This window comes from Geotrypetes seraphini, chromosome 1 (assembly GCF_902459505.1).
Source record: "Geotrypetes seraphini chromosome 1, aGeoSer1.1, whole genome shotgun sequence".
Classification (NCBI taxonomy): domain Eukaryota; kingdom Metazoa; phylum Chordata; class Amphibia; order Gymnophiona; family Dermophiidae; genus Geotrypetes; species Geotrypetes seraphini.
Window position 1 is genome coordinate 312,384,002 of NC_047084.1, and position 23,497 is coordinate 312,407,498.

At 39.2% G+C, this 23,497-nt stretch overlaps 1 protein-coding gene across 8 annotated transcripts in view; it reads right to left on the reverse strand.

The window, feature by feature from the left end:
• SEC24B (SEC24 homolog B, COPII coat complex component) overlaps positions 1-23,497 on the reverse strand; it is a 237,619-nt gene that overhangs the window by 167,571 nt on the left and 46,551 nt on the right. For 5 of the 8 annotated variants that reach the window (XM_033956191.1, XM_033956200.1, XM_033956182.1 and 2 more), the window contains 2 exons: positions 20,653-20,754; positions 5,080-5,160 (listed from right to left, as the gene is read on the reverse strand). In XM_033956191.1, coding sequence (XP_033812082.1) covers positions 5,080-5,160; positions 20,653-20,754 — 183 coding nt within the window. The remainder of the gene's footprint in view (positions 1-5,079; positions 5,161-20,652; positions 20,755-23,497) is intronic. The other 3 variants (XM_033956237.1, XM_033956226.1, XM_033956219.1) reach the window with 1 other exon arrangement.

The window sequence follows — 23,497 nt, forward strand, 5'->3', positions numbered from 1 at the left end:
GAGAAAATATATTGACGTCGTGTATTTATAATTTTAAGAGATGGAATTGTTAACAGATGTTGATCAGTAGATCTGAGAGTCCTATTCGTTATGTAAGGGATTAGAAGATTATAGATAAAGGCCGGAGTTTTAAAAGATAAAGATTTGAAAGTAAGTAGGCTAAGTTTATAGATGATTCTATGAGCAACGGGAAGCCAATGAGCTTCCTTAAGAAGTGGAGTTACGTGATCAAATTTTTTTGCTTTGAAAATAAGCTTAACAGCAGTGTTTTGTATAATCTGTAAGCGTTTAATTTCCTTTTGGGCTATGCCTTTGAACAGAGCGTTACAGTAATCTATCTTTGAGATAATGAGTGAGTGGATGAGAATGTTAAGGGAATTATTATTGAGGAACTGTGCAACAGATCGAATTTGGCGAAGCCTAAAAAAAGATGATGTTATAACATAGCTGATATGGTTATGAAAGGAAAGTTTATGGTCAAAAATAACTCCTAATATTTTAATATTAATTACCTCTTGTAGGGGATGATCTTTGATAGTAATCGGGAATTTGAGTTTAGGATTGTCTTTCCAAGGAAACAATAGTACATTGGATTTATTAATATTTAGGGCGAGTCTATTAGTATCTAACCAAGTATGAATTTTCTCTAATTTCGCATTTATCTCTGAAGTATTTGATGGATTATCGATATCAATAGGGTGCAAAAGTTGAATGTCGTCAGCGTAAGCGAAGACATTGAAACCGATAGATTGGCATAGAGTTAATAATGGTGCAAGAAATATATTAAATAAAAGCGGAGACAGTATGGAACCTTGTGGGACGCCATTTACAGTAGTAGAAACATTAGAAGTCGAGTTATTGAAACAAACTGATGAGGAGCGATCTGAAAAATATGATTGGAACCAAGAGAGCACTTGGTCTGTAATTCCTATTGATTGAAGTCTGTGTAGTAATAATGCATGATCGATAGTGTCGAAAGCTGATGAAAGATCTAATGAGATTAACAGAACAGATTGATGATGATCTAGAAAATAATGAATTATTGTGGACATGCCTATTAATGAATGTTCAGTTGAGTGGTGTTGCCTAAAGCCTGTTTGGTTTGGATGAAGAATGTTTGTTTTTTCGATAAAGTCAGAGATCTGATTAAAAACTATCTTCTCGGTTAATTTAGACAGAAATGGTAAGTTGGCAATAGGTCTATAGTTTGACATGTCTTCTAAACTAGCTTTATGGTTTTTAGCAATAGGATAGATGATAGAGTGTTTCCAAGATTTGGGAACGGTACCTTGTTTTAGACTTTCACTGACCAAAGTAAGAATTGCTGGACCGAAGATTGTAAAAAATTTCTTAAGAAAAAAAGGAGGAACTAAGTCGTTAGAGGAACTTTTAATGTTAATTGAGTTAACAATAGATTTTATCTCTGTTAGGTTAGGAATGTTGAAAGTAGAGCATTTAGAAGAATATACACTGGAATCTATTTGCACTTGATTGGAAGAATTTAAAGTAAAAGTGGATCTGATTTTATCAATTTTCTCGGTAAAAAAGTTAGCTAATTCCTGGGCGGAGAGGTGAAGATCATTTTCTTGATTTTTTTTTTTTTTAATAGAATATGTAATAGAGTTTAGTATTCGATAGAGAGTAGAAGAGTTAGTAGCTTTCTGAATCAGTCCTGAATAAAATTTTGTTTTAGCTTGATTTATTTTTGATTTATAAAATTTAGAATGGTCTTTGAATAGTTCTAAATTACACAATGATTTGTCTTTTCTCCATTTTCGTTCAAGCGATCTTAATTGTTGTTTCATGAGTTTAAGTTCTGCTGTGTACCAGGGGTTGGTATTTTTTTTTGCTGAAATAGTTTTAATTTGAGGTGGTGCAACAGAATCTAATAGATGGCAGATGTTCGCAGTCCAAAGTTGAAGAGAGTCATCCAATGATGTGGAGAAAAAAACTGATAGATCAGAAGAGTATAGAGTAGAGATGGTGTCAGAGGAAAGTTTATTGAGATCTCTGAATTTAATTGTTTTGTTGGAATTTTGAGGTTTTATGGCTAAATGAAAATAGGAAAATGATATTAAGTGATGATCAGACCAAGGAACTGGTTGGCTAAAATGAAAAGAGTAGTTATTTGTTTGAGATTTTGGAACAATTGCCATGTCAATGGAGTGTCCTAAATAATGAGTTGAGGTTGGTATAAGAGGGAACAAGTCTAAATGATCAATATGAGACAGAATGTTTTTAGTTTGAATGTTGTTGGGATCATCGAAATGAATATTGAAATCTCCTAAAATTAATGGGTTCAGAGTTGAAGAACCAAAGTCGAATAGGAGAGATTGTAGTTGTGTTATGTTTTCATTATTGACTGGGGGGAGCAAATACAAAAGTAGAACATCAAGTTTAGGCTTTGTATGAAAGGAAAATTGTAAGTATTCAATAGAGGAGTTAGGAGATGAGTAATCTGTACCAATTAATAAAGATGTACGGAAGATAACGGCAAGTCCTCCGCCACGTTTGTAATGACGATGGTTGAATAAAAATGAAAATCCGGCGGGGCAACTGTAAGAGAGGTAAGCTTCCTCTCCTTCTTTTAACCATGTTTCAGTTAGACATAGAACATCGAACGAATATTGAGAGATAGTATCTTTAATTAGGTGGTGTTTGGTTTTTATTGATCGCACGTTAATTAATCCTATGTTAAATGACAAACCTTTTGAAACTATTGGGGAAGAAGTTTGGTCGGTTACAAAATTTTTGGACAGATTTACTAGAGTTATTTTGGGTTCAAAATGGTGGGAATGAATATGAGAATTGACAGCGCTATAGGGTCTGTGACCCCATATTACAGGTAAAGAAGAGATAGAATTGTCCATTTTGGTGAAAATTGAGACAAGAACCAAAGAATCAATAATTGACATAGAAGTGGATTTTAGTATTAGAGATTGAGGAAAAATTTTAGGAGAGTAAATTGAATCTTTAGACCAAAGTAATGGTGTCTTAGGGTGTATAAAAGCGCACTGTAGTAGCGCACAAAGGAGCGCATTAAGGAGCATAACATGCTCCTTAAGCGCGCTCCTTTGGCGTGCGCCGCAAAGTGGAAGTTTTTATCGTGCATGTACCAGCAGGGGGGCGGAGTCCTGAGCGGGCCGCCGCTTTGCGGCGGCGGAAAAGATCTTGGAAGGTACTGTAGGAAAAAACAATTAAAACAAAAGTAAAATAACTTCAATAAAATTAATAAAATATAACTTAACAGCTAAAAACAATGACAATTGAAAGTGCTGTGAGAAGTGACAAGCCTTCAGTGAAAGAGGAAAAGCTCCATGGCTTCGCGCACGATCTCTGGGTCCTCCGGGGCTCCGTCCCTGGCACTTGAGGCAGCGCCGAGACAGAGTCCGGGCAGATGAAGGAGCAGATGCTGCTGCCATTCCAGAGTTTGGTAGTGGTTTGAAAACCGCTCCTGCTTTAGGGGCGAGGGGGGAAGGTCAGTCGGGAACAGCCATTCGGGGGGGGGAGGCGAAAGTCTTCAGGGGATGCAGGCCTTTGGGGGAGAACATCCCAGGCCTTCAGGGGGAAAAGCCTTTAAGGGGGGGTGCAGGCCTTTGGGGGGGGGGACAACCCAGGCCTTCAGGGGAGAACATCCCAGGCCTTCAGGGGGAAACAGCCCTTCTGGGGGGACAGGCCTTAAGGGGGGTGCAGGCCTTCAGGGGAGGGGGGCCCTGATGTAGAAATACACAGAGGGAGGGAAGGGGGTTCAAAGAGACACGCATATGCTGGATTTTGGGGGGGAGAAGTAATAGGTCTAAAAACAGAGGATAGGGAGAGAGATGATGAACAATGGGATTTAGGGAGAGAAGAAACAGAAAGGGAGAGAATTTGGACATAAGGGATGGGTAGGGGGGAGGACAGAGATACTGGATAGGAGGGTAGTTGGGAAGAGAATGGGAGAGATGGTGAACCCTGGGGTGATGGAGAAGGAGGGAGCGATGCATGATGAAAGGGTAGTTAAGAAAAGGAGAGATGGTAGATCTAGGGGAAAAAAAAGGAAAGATGCCAGACCTCCGGGGAAGAGAAGGAAAACAGAATGGGAGGATAGAGATGGAAGATGGATGGTTAGCACGGAGAAAGAAGAAAGAAGGAGACCCTGATCAGAAGACCAGAGCCTGGGACCAACATGATTTGAACAATGACCAGACAACAAAAGGTAGAAAAAATAATTTTATTTTCTGTTTTGTGATTACAATGTGTCAGATTTGAAATTTGTATCCTGCCAGAGCTGGTGTTAGAACGTGAATATGAGCTAGGATTTAATAGAGAGAGGAAAAGTATTTTTTGTTTATTTTGTTTACACCACAGCACCAGTGTGGGTAGGAGAGGGCAAAGGGGGTGAAGAGGCTATAAAATAAACCCACCAGGAAGTTTGAAAAAACACCCAATTGGGCAGGAAAATTGAACTGAATCAAATAGAAAAATCGATTCAATAGGCTGAATCGAATCAAAATTTTTTTCCTGAATTGGGCAGCACTTCTGTACACATACTTAAATGCTCCCCATATAAATATACATGCCATACCACAAAGAATCCCACCCCCCACATCTCTTGGCAACATAGAGAGAAATAATTCATCATGGCTGTCTACAGGTGGTATATTAAATAAAATTAAAACTGAACTCCTTGCTTTCCTAACTTTTAATTTTTTTAGCATTGTAAACCGGCTAGATGCACGTCGATGGTCGGTATATTAAAATTAATAATAACGCTTGAAACTTGAGAAATGCATTATTAGTCTCTCTTTTCTCTTTTGGTACAGTAGATATTAAGGAAATATGCCAAGCCATCACAACCACTTAAATTTACTTAGGCCCTATTTTACTAAGGTGCACTAACTGATTAGCACGTGCATGTTAGTCTATGGACGCGTTATCATTTAGCACGTTTTAATTCAATTAGTGCATGCTAATTGGTTAGCGCACCTTAGTAAAAGAGGGGGTTAGTGGTCCTCACTTCACAGAAATGGAAAGAATTTTATCCCAACCCCTATAGTGTTTTAAAAATTAATGTACAGATAAAATACAATAGTTTACCTGGGTATCCTCCTCCTTCCAGAGCATCATAATTATTGGGTACAGGAGAAGCACTACTAGTTGTAGAGGAGCTTTCAATACCTGAAAATCAAATTATTTTAAAGATGATTTTCTCTGAAAATACATACATTTTAAACATAAATAACTGAAAATCTTCATAGAAACAAATCGACTATGAAATATTATACTGCAACCTTATATAATTAATTACACTAAGCAGCCCTGGCAATTGGTCCAAGTAGGACCATATAGCCACATAAGGGAGTGAATTAAATAAATGGCATCCAAAGTTAGGTGCTAATCTAATATTCTGCAAAGGGTGCCCTGCACGGAATACTAGCTGAGTGGCCATTTTGGCAACCTAAATTTGGTGGTGCTCAATTTATGGCAGTTAGGAACACAAATGATAGTATTCTATAGTATCATGTGTAGCTTTTAGGAATGCCCCTGACCTGCTCAGGTTCCTCCCATGCCCACTCTCCTTTGGAGTTGCGAGCTATGAAATTTAGGCACAAATTTTATAGAATAGCACCTAAGGCAGGTGTGCATGCAACTCCAGATTGCTGCCAATTGACACAAATTGATTGCTGTCACCTCATCAGCTAAGCAATTTGTTTGTGGATCCGTGATGAGCACTCAAATTTGCACATTTAACTATAGGCATATAGAAACAGGGGATAGAGTGGAGGAGTAACCTAATGGTTAGTGCGGTGGATTGAGAACGTAGGGAACTGGGTTTAATTCCCTCTGCAACTTCTTGCAACTCTGGGTAAGTCACTTAACCTTCCACTGCTCCAAGTACAAAAACAACTCAAAGTGTTCGGTCTGATGGTGATTGGATAAGTGGATTTGACCAGAAACCATTTTTTTTCTTTTTAATGGAAGAATCAAACCTAGTCCCCCAGGTTCCTAGTTCACTATGCTAATCATTAGGTCTCTTCTTCACTCCAACTGTTAAAAGCTCCACACTTCTGGGTAAATTATGGCATGAACGGTCACTGTTTGCTCGCTCTGTTTTTAATCCCTTTATATATTATTTTTATTAACTACACAACGTGGTGAAAATTTAGCTTAAAGTTAGGAATTATAACGCCAACAGTTGTATTCAACTTCTATGCTGATTTCCTTCAGACCTAGTTCAATTTTTACAAACTAACATAGTACTTGTATGGTTAAAACAGCAGGCTGAGAACCAGAAAAGCTAGGATTCAAATCCCACTAATATGCCTTGAGGCAGTGGGCAAGCCATTCAGCCTTCCATTTGTCTCAGGCACGGACCGTAAGTTCTCTTAAATCAGGGAAATACCTAGAGTACTTGAATGTAACTCAGTTTGAACAACTACTGAAAAGTCATACAAACATTTTTTTTAAAATATGAATGTTGATTTACATAAGAACGGCATTACTGGGTCAGACCAATGGTCCATTCAGTCCAGCAGCCCGTCCTCACGGTGGCCAATCCAGGTCACCAGCAGCTGGCAAAAAACAAACAAACCAACAAATAGGAGTAACATTACATGCTACCGATGCAGGGCAAGCAATGGCTTGCCACATGTCTGTCTCAATAACAGACTATTGACTTTTCCTCCGGGAAATTGTCCAGACCTTTCTTAAAATGAATAATTTTAAGCTGTGCTTAGTGGTGGTATACATTAAAGTAGAAAATTATTTTGGTATTGCTGATAAGGTCTGCAATTGAATACTGTATCAATTTGAAGATTATTGAGATTATGACATAATTAGGAAAGAACCCAAACATCAAATAACTGTATTCCATCAGATATACAGTAATACTTTTCAGAATGCTAAAAATTCTTAAGAGTAATAAAAAATTTTTTTTTTTTTTTTTTTAAATATATCGCCAAAGCCATAGTAGTTCGAGTTTACAATAAGAGCTGGACAGTCAGCGAAAAAAAATAACAATGAAGTCTTTGAGTACATGAATATTTGTAGGGAGGGAGAGAGACAGAGTAAAAGTTACAATGTAGGGACTTCGAGTACATGTAAGTAGTATACAGGGATAAGGCTTTAAGGGTTCATGGTTACAAATCAGTTAAAGAGGTTGGTTTTAATTAGTTTTCTGAAATTGAGGTAGGATGAGGAGTGCTTGATGATGTTGCCTAGCCAGCCGTTCTGTTGGCCTGCTTGGAAAACAAGAGTTCTGTCAAGGAATCTTTTGTATCGGCAGGTTTTTATTGTAGAGTGACTAAACGTATGTATTCTGCGTGTGGTCTAGTGGTCACATAGCTATTCGCTAGAAGAAAATTGATAACAAATTCAGTTTTTATGTTGTCAGTGAATTTGTAGGTACATATTAGAAGCAATGCACACATATCAAACCTCCAATGGACAGATATAGATGTCAGCTTTTCCTTATTATGACTGGGATAGCCATGCAATTGGAAACATTGAGATCGCCTTAATTTTACTTTTTGGTGGGCGAATTTATGCTTATGTTATAAGTATGAGATGCTGGGGCATAAGTTATTTAAATTAGTTTGGGGGTCCATTAACGACTTTTGTGGCTTCATTATAGTTGTCTTTTATCTTTATTTTCTGTTGTTTTAGCACACATCCAGGGAAGGGTGGGAGGGGGTATTTCTTTTGTTTGGTTTTGATGGAAAACACTGGAAGGGAAAGGGGTTTTTATCCTTTCTGTATTGTTACTGATTGATTATAAGTGCTTAATATGATTATTAATATATGTATGTATATTGTTTTGCACTTTTTGTTAGCTTTGAAAACTTAATAAAGTTGGGGTTTTTTTTGTTTTTTTTTTTTAAAAGAAGCATTGCACACAAGTACTTCATGCTGAGCAGTAAGTGTTTATTCTAAATTCAACCTAAAGGACTGAATCAGAAAGTTTTTACCACATTATACAAGGACATATACGGTAGTACTGTTTTTCATAAGGAATTTAATTGGGAAATCTGAACTACAAATCCTTGCATGCAATGATACAGTATATACTTAGGGTTTGAATAATCCTGTCAGATAAACATAAAGCCAGTTGACAATCTTAGATGTGCAAATGCAAGTAAGGTATTACAGTATTACAAGTAAGGTATTACAGTATTACAAGTAAGGTATTACAGTATTACAAGTAAGGTATCACAGTAATTCAGTAGAAGGGGTATGTACATGCATAAGATGCATGCATGGATGAATGGGGAGCAACAGTGTGAGTGTATACGTGGTAGTTAACACATATATCCCCAAATTCTATAAATGGTGCTCAAAATTGCACACATTGGCAAACGGTGCTCCCAATTTGCACATGCAATTGAGTAAAGAGCTAATTGACATCGATAACTGTATGCTAGCAATTATTATTGTTAATTGGCAACAATTTAGACTTGCCAACACATATTGCAAGGCACTGTTCTATGAAGATGTGTACACAAATCCTTTAGCATGCAACTGGAAAAAGGGTGTGTTCATGTGAGGGACATGGGAGGGTCATGGGTGCTCACTGCTCACTAAAAATGGATAGAATATTATAGAACAAGATGTGGGTGAGTCGCTAGGGGACATTTGCTTCTTTTTGTTAAAGTTGGTTGGTACTTAGAAAGATTGTTGCCGGGACTCTTGAAATAGCCTAAAGCGAAACAGGGCTGCTTTCGAGTCCGACTCTCTGAACTACTGGAAGCATTTTTGCTATGTGCCAAGTTCAACTGTTTTGAATATTTTGTGTGGAAGCTGTTTGTTCTACAATATCTTTTGATGCCTTGGGTGAACTGTGGAGTTTTTAAAGAGACCAGTGACTGTAAGATAACCCACTTTGCACGACAGAGTTGTGCTGTTCTGGGAGTATATAATCTGAGGTCTCTTTTTCTCCACTTTTGTTGATGGTGCGAGTGCCTTGTTTAAAGGATTTATATTGTTTAAAAGGGTTTTTTTTTTGTTTGCTCACACAAACATACCTTTCCCAAAAGGGACCATCATTTCACAGAAAACAAAGGGGGTATTTTACTAAGGCTAACGCGCCCATTATATTCTATGGATGCACTAGTGTTTAGCGCGCGCTAAATCGGCTTGCACGCCTTCGTAAAAGACCCCCAAGGTTCTTTACGTGCATCGCTCTAGAAACACTGACTACCAAATACTACACAAAATATTGTTATGCCATTAAGAAAACACTTTTACTGAACCAGTTTACTCCATGTCCTTGTACAATTAAAACTTTATTTTCACAACTTGCGATAAGATAATCTGGATGAAACAAATAATTAACAAAACTAACTCTAAAATCATGAGAGCAATAAACTAATTGGTACCTCTTCAAGAATATAACCTGTCACCATAAAAAACATTTCTTATTGCCTTTTCCGATTATGCACTGGTATTTACAAATTAGGGTGCACTGATATTTATAGATTTTTAGTAGTGTCACACTTCCTTGGCAGTATTTTAAATATATTTTAAATTATTGTTTATTTCTGTTAAAAGTAAAGAATCACAGTATTTTCAAAAGGCTCTGTCAGTATTTTAGTAATAACACATCAATTGGAGGAACAACAGTTTATGGGATTTTATACCCTACTTTAGAATGCAGACAGCCAAAGAGAGCACAGCTATATACGGTAAATGTTCAAATATCCATGCTTCCAATCACTTCATAAAGCAAAGGAGTGACACCAGCTGCACAAACCATAGGACATGTTTATCCACTCCTACCCTAGCTGAGAATTCTCAGACACCATTCTGACCTCATATGCAACTTATTTCAAGAAGTCACTTATTTTCTTACTCCTGAGTGAAATGGTGTGGTGACCGTATTAGTCTACCCTTCAAGGTAATACCGTATTTTTCACTCCATAAGACGCATCCTAGGTTTAGAGGAGGAAAACAAGAAAAAAAACATTATGAACCAAATTCTCCCTGCCAGACTCTGCACCCAACCCCACACTCCCTGCCAGGCTCTATACCCTGTGCCCCCTCTGGTGGTCTAGTGCTAGGCTGGGACAGGGTAGGCAGGCCTAGTGGCCTAGTGAGGGGCAGGAAGGGTCCCCCACCCTGAGGCAGGCAGGCAGGGCCCACTCCGGTAATATTTTTAAATTGCTGCCATCCAGCACTGTTTCCTGCGCTGTTGCCCTTCCCTCTGGCTGACTCCTCCGGCAGTGTCAGAGCGGCTCACTCTGAGCAGGGACCGTCAATTGAAGGTTAAGTGTACAGCGCCATAGAAGGGATTAGTAGTAGTGGATCAGCCTCTCTTACCCATAGGCAGCAGAGCAGACTCGGCCGGCTGGCTCACAGGGATGAAGGAGAAGCTGAAGTCCATGGTGGAGAAGAGCATGTTGGTAGTGGAGGAGCCATTCGCTCTCTTGTCCACCATGTCTGAGCCGCTCTTACACGTATCCATGTGCAGCGAACCAAACAACCAAACCGACGCCAGTTCTCGACGTGCACAGCCAATGGGACCACACAACGGGGACGGGTCCGATCCAATGGAATGGTCCAGGGCAGCAACTCACTCGAGCAGCAGAGGCGGAAGCGGCGGTGAGAGCATCTGTGAGGGAGAATGCCGGGCGGTGGGGATTGGCTGCTGAACCCCCTCAGTGTGGTGCAGGAGCTGTTCAGTGAGCGCAAGGCGGTGTGGCAACCCAAAAATTTAGGAAATGGGACCCAGGAAAGACTTAGGCTGTTGGAGAGAGGGGTGTTGGGTATTCGCTCCATAAGATGCACCCTTATTTCCACCCACTTTTTTTTTTTTTTTTTTTGGGGGGGGGAAGTGCTTCTTATGGAACGAAAAATATGGTATGTAGAAATAAAATATAAACAAAGGGAGAAATAATACCTTTTTCGTTAGACTAACTTAAGGTAGTTTATGATTAGCTCTTGAAGGTGGTCCCTTCTTCCTCAGATCCTTCTTATTCTTGCTATTCTATTTTAGCCAGTGGTGTAGTGAGGGAGGTTGGTGCCCGGAGTGGTGGCACCTGACATCGCAGTGCCATGTTCCCCCTACTCTGACTGAACTCTGAGGGCTTGAGATCAGACTCCACAGGGGACCCTTGAGGGGAGGAATGCTGGTCTAGTGCCTAACCCTCAACAAGCCTGGTTCTAAGAGAGAGGTTGTGAACTACTGTCTGCCTCTGCCCACCACCCTCCCCACAGCCCACCCAGCCCTAGGCTCAAATTACTCTTATACTACTCTTAAATTACTCTTCACATTTCTCCAGCTGATCTTAACAAGGACAATCTGCACAAACCTGAAACACTTAACTTCAAAACGCTCTCACCAGATCTAGAAACTCACTCTTTTCCCCACACCTAAAAAGGTACTGAGGGAGGATCTGCTCTGCTAAGGAGAAAAAAATTTGTTGGAATATCTTGCCTGCTGGCATTCAAACTTGATTTTCATTAGGTTATATCATTGTAGTTCTCTTTTCCAGCTCAGCAAAATCAGTTAGGCAATAGTGTAGCCTTTAGAGTCTCTTTTAGGGTTTAATACAAAACAGTATTTTGGCCTAGATTAGTATTTTAGATTGCATTTCAGGGCATAATACCAGATTAGGGCACAAATAGCTGTTGAGGACAGGCTCTGGTGTTAATTTAATTCCCTCTCGCTCACCCCAAGGCAAAGCTTTTTCATTTATAGGCTCTTCAGCCAATCAGGAACAGGGCATTACTTTAGTAGGATTTTTCTGCCCTTTCTTTATTCTTCCAGATGTAAGTACTTCTGCACCACAGAATGGCTGGGAAACATCGTATCACCAAAGCTGCTGCTCAGGTTACAGCATCTGTCTCTGTGCAGACAGAAAATGTTACCCAGGTAGTGGTTTCATGTTCAAGCTGTCTTCAGCTTTAAGTAAAGGAACTGAGAGAGAAGGTGGCAAGACTGAGAAGTACATCGAAGACATGGTTGATGAGGCATCAAAGATTTCCAGCAGTGGGGAAGAAGAGGCTGTGCTGAGGGAAGACAGCTGGACTCAGATTATGGAACACTGCAACATTGGTACTGAGACTCCCCCCACCCTTGAACTGAAGAATCGGTATGCTATCCTGAAAGTGGAAGAGATGAAAGCATCCCAAGGAGAGGAAGGACCAAAGCTTGAAATCCTCAAAATTACTGGAATCGTGACCACTAGGAGATGTAAGTTAGTAGTATTTGGCGATTCACTTCTGAGGGGTATAGAAGCATCCATCTGCAGACCAGACATGATGTCACGAGAGGTATATTGTCTGTCTGGTGCCAAAATCCAAGATGTTGCGGAGAGCTTGCTAAGACTCATCAAGCCTGATGACTATTATTCAATGCTGCTCATCCATATTATCACAAATAATACTGCCAGGTACCCCTGTGACTTTGTGGTTCTGGGAGAGAAGGTGAAGCAGTCAGGTGCGCAGGTGTTATTCTCATCCATCCTCCCTGTTGAGGGTAAAGGCCAGGACAGAGAAGCTTGCATCCTGGAGATGAATGCATGGCTATGTGGATGGTGTCGTCAAGAGCAACAATGGGATATTTCACAAGGGCTGCTGAGCAGGGATGGTATACATCTATCAAAGAAGGTTATTTTTTAGATGAGAAAAGAATTTTAATTTTTTTTCCTATGCAGATATTATAATTTGCCTTCCCTTTTATAAGACTGAAAAAACTATTCATAATCTGGTAATAAAGCTGTACGTCTGGTAGAGGATTGGATGTATAGTATGAGATTGAAGATGAATAAAGATAAAACTAATTTTTTATTGCTAAACCCATCTAGAATATTGACAATATTCAATTGGTATTATATAATACTCCTCTACAACTGGAATCGGAATTGAGAATTTTGGGGATTATATTTGATAGTCATCTGACCTGGAAAGCATAGATACGATGTTTAACTAGAAGATTGTTTGTAATACTGAGAAAGTTAAAATGATTCGTTACTGTTTAAATAGAGAACATTTTCAGCTATTGGTTCAATCACTTGGATTGTCTCAGATAGATTATTGCAAATGTTCTTTATGTAGGTTGTACAGCAAATATACTGGATGTAAAAAAAAAAAAAAAAATGCAGTCTATCCAAAATGTTGCTGCTAGGCTTAATTTTTTAGCCACAAAATATAAGCTAACACTTTTATATCTTAGATGGAGGAAGGGTAAGAACAGGAACAATACAGGGGGAGAGGGAAAGGGGGCTACTTTGGGGGGAGGGACAGACAGCTTTGCTCTGGGGCGGGAAGACAGAATAAGCCATAGAGAGACAGTTAGGGAGAGGGAAAGGGGGCTGCTTTGGGGGGAGAGGTGTGCTGGGGACAGATAGCTTTGCTCTGGTGGGAAGACAGAAGGGGCCATGGAGAGACAGTTAGGGAGAGGGAAAGGGGGGCTTCTTTGGGGGTAGGTGTGTGCTGGGGGCAGACAGCTTTACTCTGGGGGGAAGATAGAAGGGAGGCTAAGGAGAGAGAGTCAGGGAGAGGGAAAGGGATGCTTTGGGGGGAGGGGTGTGCTGGGGGCAGACAGAAGGACACAGACAGCGGCCAAGGAGAGAGAGAGAAAGAAACACAGACAGACAGACACATCTATTCTAGCACCCGTTAATGTAACAGGCTTAAAGACTAGTATCAAATAAACAAATAATCATAAACAAGAGAGTCCCTGCTCCGTAGAGCTTACAATTTAGTTAATGAACAAACAGGACAAATAGTTTTCGTAAAAGTCTTATATGTTTGAGAAATATCTTATTCATTCTAACTGATGGCAAGATTTTTTTATGTTTTGATTTTAGAATGCAATGTTGTAATTCCTAGTTGTTGTCAGTTATCTTTTTTTTGGAAATTGCAATGAACTCCTTTTTTTTTTTTTAATTCTTTATTTATTTTTTAATCTTACAAGTGTACAAATAATAAAACATGTAAAATTAAATACATCACTTGAATTTCTTTCTAGTATAAACATCAAATAAATAAATTTATTCCCTTCCCACCCACCCTTTCCTTTAGCATTCAATCAAAAATATACAAATATAAATATTCTTTACTATTGATTAAACCTATAGTAAAACTTTAATTCACCCTCCTCCCCCCAGATGGAAAACTTTTAGCTAAAACATTGGCTTTACGGTTGGCTAAGGCTCTCCCTTTTATTATTGATATGCACCAAACTGGATTGCATTGAACTCCTATTGGAATATATTAGCGATTCATAAATATTGACGTAGATGTATTGATATAGATTCTAACCCTCCCTGCCATCACTCCTATTTGCTTTGGTCTTCCTGTACAATCAGCTGAGTACTTTAAATATTTGAGTGCCATGATCGATTCAAAACTGAGCTTTTCTCCTCAAATTTCTTCAGTCTTCAAATCCAGTTTTCTAGCACTGTGTAAACTTAGATCTGTACACAGCCGCTTATACTTTTCTGACATACACATGTTGTGTTATACATTTAAGGGTTTGCAGCTAGACTACTGCAATAACACCAAAGCCAATCTAAAAAGATTTCAGCCTGAAAAATACAACAGCCTGCCTGTGCATATTGATATGCACCAAACTGGATTGCATTGAACTCCTATTGGAATATATTAGCGATTCATAAATATTGACGTAGATGTATTGATATAGATTCTAACCCTCCCTGCCATCACTCCTATTTGCTTTGGTCTTCCTGTACAATCAGCTGAGTATTTTAAATATTTGAGTGCCATGATCGATTCAAAACTGAGCTTTTCTCCTCAAATTTCTTCAGTCCTCAAATCCAGTTTTCTAGCACTGTGTAAACTTAGATCTGTACACAGCCGCTTATACTTTTCTGACATACACATGTTGTGTTATACATTTAAGGGTTTGCAGCTAGACTACTGCAATAACACCAAAGCCAATCTAAAAAGATTTCAGCCTGAAAAATACAACAGCCTGTGCTCTATGTTGTGCAAAGAGAAGAGACCATGTCACTCTTCGTCGATAACTGCACTAGCTGCTGGTAGAATATAGGATCTCTTTCAAAATTCTCTCTAACTCACAAAACCTTAAATACTGGCTTTCTTGACTATCTTACCCAGATTATTATTCCTTATGCCTCTAAACATATGCTTCGTTCTATCAATCTCAGACTTGTACTTCCTAATCCATTCATGAGCCTGCTGGTAATCTATTTGCAGGAGTGCCTTTTATTTTATGGCCCAATTTTTATAGATCAACTTACCCTTAGACTTACATGCAGAGGTTTCATACAGAAACTTTAAAATTGGTTTAAAAACTATTTTTTTTCTCTCTGGCTTTCAACTGATTTGCTGCACCTGATATCCTGTTAAAGATGGATGGTGAAATATGAGAGAGTGGGCAATCATAATTGCTGTAGTGATCTTGTGGAAGTATGCAATCAAGACTATTGCAGTGACTTTGTGAAAGTTTGGTTGCTTGCCTATTCTTCTTTTATTTCGGGAGTTCCCCAGGGTTCCCCCCTATCTCCCACCTTTTTTAACATCTATACTTCTTCCTTAAGCCATCTTCTACAAAAGTTAAACCTAATATACTATATATACGCCGATGACATCTCTATCCTAATCCCAGTAACCAAAGTGAACAATGACACCTCAAAACAAATCTCCCACATCATGACCGAAATAGAACAATGGTCTATTCATTTTAAACTGAAACTCAACTCAGAAAAGACAAAAATCTTCATGGCAAACCCAAAAGACAAAATCAACACAACAACAATTCACTTAAATGGTCATGATCATCCAATATCCAAAACTATAAAAATACTAGGAGTCACCCTAGACACCCACCTGACCTTGATCGAACACACAAACTTGGTGACCAAAATATGCTTCCACACACTTTGGAAATTAAAAACCATCAAAAAATATTTCGACCCTCCATCTTTTAGACTACTGGTTCAGTCACTGATCCTATCTACCTCAGACTACTGCAATATCATCTATGTGGGTACACTCAAAAAAACCTTGAGAAAATTAAGGATAGTGCAAAACACGGCTGTCCGACTAATATTTGGACTAAAGAAAAGTGACCACATTAGCTCCAACTATAAACTGCTGCACTGGTTGCCAATTGAGGCACATACTTTATTCAAGTTTTTCTGCTTTTGCTATAAACTGGTGTGGGGAATGGCCCCAATTTACCTATTACCTCACTTCGAACTTTACACCCCCACAAGGACAACCAGAAATCGCAACCTCTTTGCCTACCCGAAGATCATAGGTTGCAAATACAGAACCTTTCTGGATAGAACTTTTAAGTTTCAAGCTGCCAGACAGCAAACCTGGCTAGGCAATCTCACCGACAAAGCCAGGCAGACCTATGGCGCTTTTCGGAAAGAAATCAAGACCGCTCTATTCAACAGATTTATTTCCCAGCCAGACAATGCCCTCCCATCCTAAAATCTTTCTCTTTATGTTGATACTACACTTCTTCACAAATGTATTCTGTTCTTCTCTTGACTATTCAGTGTCTTCCTCCCCACCCGTATTCTGTAATTTGCTGACCATCCAGCCCCTTTGATGTAAAATGATTAAGATTATACTGTAACCTATTTGTAACCTGTAAACACTGATTACTCAGTGACTCCTACCTGTTCTCACCTTGTAATTCGCTGATTGTACAGCTCTCTTTCACTGTAAACCGCCTAAAAGTCGCAAGATTATGGCAGTATAGAAAAAATAAAGTTATTATTATTATTATTTATTTTTTTATATTATTTTTATTGAAAATGGCACGATGGCCCAGACAGGCAAGTACAATCAATAAAATAACATTTCTGACTTTTATAATTTTTATTGTGCATCACTGATTTATATTGTAAAAAAAGAAGATTTTAACAAATATAATCAACCATAAGCTGTAATTCTGAGTCTATCACTGATTTCTGAGCTATGATGAACAATATTATCAATTCTGGGAGACCCGATACTGATCAGTTCAATTGCTCAATTCACTTATGTTGCAACTCTGAAATTCATTGTCACTTGTATGAAAACAATCACTGCCGATTAAAACTGGATTAAAAAACAACAACTGGATATAACCCTGCTTAGTTCTGCACTACTTTGCTAATTCCAAAACAAAAGAAGTGGCAACTCTTTTGCAAACACCTGCACACAGCCAATCAGGAACGAGTTGTTAAAATAAAAACATATATATAAATGTACATAAAATAATTAACTAGTCAAAACAACTAACAGGGATCTTAATGTCCCTCCTTGAGGGCCGCAATCCAGTCGGGTTTTCAGGATTTCCCCAATGAATATGCATTAAAAGCAGTGCATGCACATAGATCTCATGCATATTCATTGTGGAAATCCTGAAAACCCAACTGGATTGCGGCCCTCAAGGAGGGGACTTTGAGACCCCTGAACTAAGACATCCACTCATGTCTGTCAAGATGAACAGATCTTAAGCAAATGCATTCAAAGACCTTTTATGAACCATGATTTTATTTATCTTATGACAGCTTTCATTTGTTCCATCAACACAAAAGAAGCAAGTGGCATTTATGTGCTATAGTAGCAGAAGACAACAATGAATCAAAGAGCAAACTTTTATTAAAATAGCCCAATGTGGCCACACTTCTGTGGCAAGCTGCTTCATGAGCAGCGACTAAAGGGGATTCTAAAAGCACACTTCCTTCAGTGGATGAAAGGATTTCCCAGTAACAGCTTTACTTTTGGGATATTTATTTTTATTTTTTTTATTGAAAATTTTTGCAACAAGAATACAGCAAGCTAAACATAGCAACAGTGAAAACAATAAACTCCCCCTCCCCCAGTCGTCAATGACTCTTCAGTACAATACTCAAGAATACAGCCAGTAGGACTACCCACCCCCCACTCCAAGGCCGTAGCCATAAACAGAAAACAATTGGGTAGGTGTACAGGAAACAAAGGGAAAGCTTAACACAATTCATTGGAACTCTCCGTCCATTATATATACAGGTCCCACATTTTAAGAAAGGGTGTAAGGCAATAAAGTGGTCAATTTAGACATGAGAAAAACAAAATCTAATTTACCAAGCAGCTGTCTCCAGAACGGAGGATGAGCTTGCTTCAATGTGCAGCCAATAAAAGTCTACTAGCAGTAAATATATAACAAGCAAGCTTATAAGATATAGGAATCGTAACTCATGGTAAATGCAAAAGAGCACTATCCATAGACTTTGGTATTTTTCTATGCAAGACCTCAGACAATAAGTCAAAGACCATATCCCAATAAGGAAGTACCTTTGGGCAATCCCATCAAATATGGAGAAAGGAACCTTGCTGTCCACAATTTCTCCAGAACATATCAGAGATCTGAGGATACTTTTTATGTAGCCGCAGTGGAGTAAGGTACCACTAGTAAAGCATTTTATATCCATTTTCCACCAAAGAACTTGCTATAGAAGTGCGTAACAAAGGGGAAGAAATACAATATTTTAAATAAAACTTGAAACTCTAAAAAAAAAAAAAAAAAAGAAAGAAGTGCGTAACAATTGAAACAATTTCTCCTGTTTTATTACCTGTGGGGCAGGGTTCAAAAGACCCTCCCAAAGTGTTATAAATTTAATAATGAGGGGGGCATTTTGTTGAATGAGTCCTTATAAAAACGAGACACATCCTTTACCACTACTACTCATAAGAGCCCATTCTAATGGGGATTCAGGCAATTGGAGTTCCCCAATAGCCTTACGACAGATAAAGTCAGATACCTGCCGATATTGAAAATGATCAGAAGCCCCCAAGGCATAGGCCTCCGACAGGTACTTTTGGGCTATCTATATGTAAGTTTGCTCTTCATCTTGTCTGATCTGTTGTTGTCTTTAATGGCTTTCAGTATTTGACAGGTTAAAAGAAGATTCTGATAAGAGGTATTGTGAATACCCATAGCTATTTATTAAAAAAGATACATCACACTGTACATTAAGATATGTGCCTTCATTTGAAACATGGAAAACAAGAACACCTTTTGGGGTTCTTTCTTGTATCAACAGTGTGCACTATTGATGGCACTGTCCCAAAATAAAAACAACATTTTTTTAAATGAACAAAATTAAAAATTCTACAAATGGCAATGGGAAGCTAAACAAAATGAAAAATGTTGCCTCGCACACCCCTATTGTACATACTCCTGATTCAAGCAGTAACTGAAAAATGGCCATGTAAGGTCTTATTTTGTTATATTAATAAGTAGATGTTTTAATTATTCAGTCAATCAAGTCATTTTTATATAAAACATCTTGCCTGGTTTGCTGGCTGCTTCTCACTTCTCTCTCCACACTATTTTGTTAATTGTCAACATAAAAAAATCATCACCACCATTATGTATCTTAAGTTTTTTAACAGCACTGTTCTTAATCTAGTAATTGGGAACCATCTAACCAGCCTGGTTTTCAGAATATCTACAATGAATATGCACATGTGCATACAATAGAGGCAATATATGCAAGTAAATCTTATAAGTATACTGCAGATATTTAGAAAAACAGACTAGCAAAGTGGTCACCTAGGATCAAGATGAGAACCAGTGCATTAAGACACTTACCATATTTTTAGCTCCATAAGACGCACCCTCCTGTAGAGGAGGAAAAACCAAGAAAAAAAATTTTTTGAACCAAATGGTGTGCCCTGTACTCTGTCCCCCCTCTGGTGGTCTAGTGGTAGGCCGGGACAGGGTACAGGGCACATCTAGAGGTGGGCACATCTAATGGTAGACACGCGTAGTGTCAGCCAGCCAGCCCCAAGCCAACCAGCCCCCCAGCCTCCCTCCATACCTTTTTAAATCATCCCCCTGTACTTTTAAATCATCCCCCCAGTACTTTTAGATAATCCCCCCAGTATTTTTAGATCAATCATCTCCCTCAGTACTTTTATATAATCCCCCCGTACCTGGTGGTCCAGCGTGTATCACTCCCTCGCTAGCGGCGCACAGGTCATGAGCACGGACGTCAGCAGCAAGCTTTCCGCGCTTCCGCTTGGGCCCGCCCTGTTTTCTAAATAGCTTCATAGTTCTTGCGAGTCCCACAAAAACTGACGAAGCCATTTAGAAAGCAGCGCAGGCGCAAACGGGAGCGTGGAAAGCTTGCTGCTGACGTCCATGCTGCTGATCTGTGCGCTGCTAGCGAGGGAGGAATACACACTGGATCACCAGGGACTGTGGCGCCGCCGCCGAAGGAGGAGGAGGCATCAGAGGGCCGGTAGCTGTTTTAAAAGGTGCAGCTACGGTGGCAGCAGCGACGATGGGTGGAAAAAAAGTGCATCTTATGGAGTAAAAAATACGGTAAGTTTCTAATACGTTCCTTCTCATTGCATTCCCACCACCTCATTTGCCACTTCCCCAGAAGGACTCCTACTATAGGACAGAAGAAAGACAAAGTAATATATCAGTCACATGCAATTCCTCAGTATTAACGCAGAGTCACTGAAGGTTATGCATGCACAAAAGTTTTAAAAGGCATCATTTAAATCCAGATACAAATCACACATCATAGATCTGAAAATCAGGCAAATGTCTAACAAATAAATCCTACTGCTGCTTTAAAAATCTCATTTTCTGCTTGGGCCATTTTTTTTTTTTTAATTAAGGAGAGGTAAATAGAGAATAAAACACTAAGTCAAAACAATGCAAGATACTGGTGTAAAGCTAAAGCAGACCTGCTTCCTCATCCTCCTCCTCTTCCTCATCATCTGAACTTGATGACAAGGGAGTTGGTGTAGAGCTAGCGTGATTATTAACAAATCCATCACACTGCATGCCTGTGAAGTTGAAAGCACAAATACAATATTCATCAGACAGACAAGAAAGATGAAAAATAAAAAAGTACAAACCATAACATAACATTGTTTCTCCGACCGCAACACCCTTCCTTCATCCTCTAATAAGAACTGCTTCATCCCTCCGTACCTTCTCTTATTTTTATTTTTTGATGTAATTATTACTCTACCCACCCCCTATCTCCTTTCGTATCACCTATGTCAAATGTAATTGTCTTAACTTTGTTCCCACCACCCCTCTTATTTTCAAAATTTTATGTTTTATATTAGCTTTTAGAACTGTAAACCGATACACATCGATGGTCGGTATATCAAAACTTAAATAAACTTGGAAATTTGGATTAGAAGTACTAGAGAAAAATCAGTCATTCCATAAAACATACAGTAAACACATTGTCAACATTACCAAGTCCAGGAAAGCAGAAGCATCACCAAAAGCAACACAATAGTACAGTTTAGATGGAGTGTCATCAGTACACAGAGATAAAATACATGAAAAACAAACAAACAAAAAACTCTTTCATTTTTTTAGTGTCTCTTCGGATGGCATTTTTGTATCACTTTATGTAGGGTAGGAAAAAAATCCAAGCACAAAGTCTCTTGGCCACCTACAATTTGGGGCCTGAAGTCCAACAAAGTAGAGACTGATAAGATTTGCTTTGTGGGATAGAGTTTTTGCAGCTGGAAGTGCCCAGACAGGAAGAGGGAGTGAGGAATCTGTAGGGGTGGAACAGATAGGTCCTGGAAAGAGACGAAGAGACTGGAGGAAGGGAACGAAGCTTGTAGGTGGCTGGGAGAGGGAAAGAGTCTGGAAGAAGGGCAAGAAGATGAGAGGGATGGGAAGAATATGCAAAGAAAAAAAGGGAAAAAGGAAAAAAATTGAAATAGCCAAAAGAAACAAGCAAGCAAGCAAAAACACCTACAGTAGCTCCTAATTATTATTATTTTTTTTCAAACCTGACTACTCATTTTAAATAAAGAAAACAAACAACATGCTTTCTATTTGGGGAACATCAGCAGAAATCACAAAGCATTTTTAGTAAACGTTAAAAAGAGGATTAAATCTATCCTGACCACAAAGCACCCATGATCGTTCACTCTACTTCATGTTCGTTTTTCATAACAAAGTAAACAGTGTGAAATACACTGGCTACCTAAGTAATAAAAACTAGGCAACAAATTACAATTCACTTACAAGCATCAAAATACTCTCACTTTGTTTAAAGAGAAAAGTTTCTTACCTGTAGCAGGTGTTCTTCAAGGATAGTTGGCCAATAGTTCACATCTGGGTGATGCCATTCAACCGAAGCTTGCTAGCAAGTTTTTAGCAGCTCCACACCATGCATGTGCAGGTGTTTTCCTGTTCGATGTGCAAGCACGGGTTAATCAATTTCATAGAAAAGCATAAAACATATAACTCCAAGGGGAAGTGGAAAGGTAGGTGAAAATATTCAGCATGTTGTCCTTGGAGAAGACCTGCTACAGATAAGTAGCTTCACTTTCTCCAATGACAAGCCAGCCTTTCTTTTCTCACATCTGCGAGTCCCTAGCTACCATGCTCACCAAAAACAAGGCAAGACAAAAGGGACTTGAAATGTCAAGGCCTGTACAGTAATTAACCTGAAAAATTAATAAAGACTAACTGTGAAAGTGCAGCCTGGAACAGAATAAAATTGGGCCTAGGAGGGTGGAATTGGATTCTAGACACCAAACAAATTCTGAAGGACTGATACCGAACCGGCTGTCACCTTGGCAATTCTGCTCAAGACACTAGTGGGATGTGAATGTGTGGACAGAAGACCAAGTCACAGCTTTTCAAATCTTCTCTATGTAGGCTGTTCTCAAGTGGGCTATCAATGTTGTCATGGCTCTGATGCTATGAACCTTGATATGACCCTCAAGAGTCAGCCCAGTCTGGGCATAAGCAAAGAAGATGCAATCTGCTAGCTAGTTAGAAACTGTGTGTTTGCCAGTGGCTAGCCCCATCCAGTTTGGGTCAAAAGAAATAAAAAGATGGGTAGACTGCTTATGGACTTTAGTCCCTCGAGATAGCAGGCTAAGGCTCTTTTGCAGTCTACAGTAGGCAGTATGCTTTCATCAGGATGAGTGTGTGGTGTTGGCAGAACAATTGACTGGTTAAGCTGGAACTCTGTCATGACCTTAGGAAGGAACTTCGGAGAAATTTAGTATAAGGTGGATCTGCTATAAAGGGAATACAACTTTCCAGGTCAAATACTTCAGAGAACAGGAATCAAATGACCTAAAGTGAACTTTCATCTATTGGGTGAGAACCATGATGCGATCCCATGATAGAGGGCTTTGTCAATAGCAAACCTCTCAAAATACGAACTAAAGGCTGTCCAGAGATGGGCTTACCCCCTACATGGAGATAAGTACTAAATGTATTAAGATGAACTCTTACAGAGTTGGTTTTTAACCAGACTCAGAGATGTAGGAGGTACTCAAGCAGTTTTTCTGCAGAGCAAGTAAAAGGGCCTAGGGCCTTGCCCTCATACCAGATGACAAACCTCCTCCTCTTAAAAGAGTACCACCTCTTAGTGAAGTTTTTTCTGGAAGCAATCAAGACTTGGAAGACAGCCTCAGGCAGATCAAGGATTTGAATCCTATGTCTTTCATGAGGGGGGCCCCTCATTCTGAGTGACAAGGGCCAGAAAACACTACCTCCTTCATGGTTCTTTGAAGAACAAGTTCAGAAGAAAGGGGA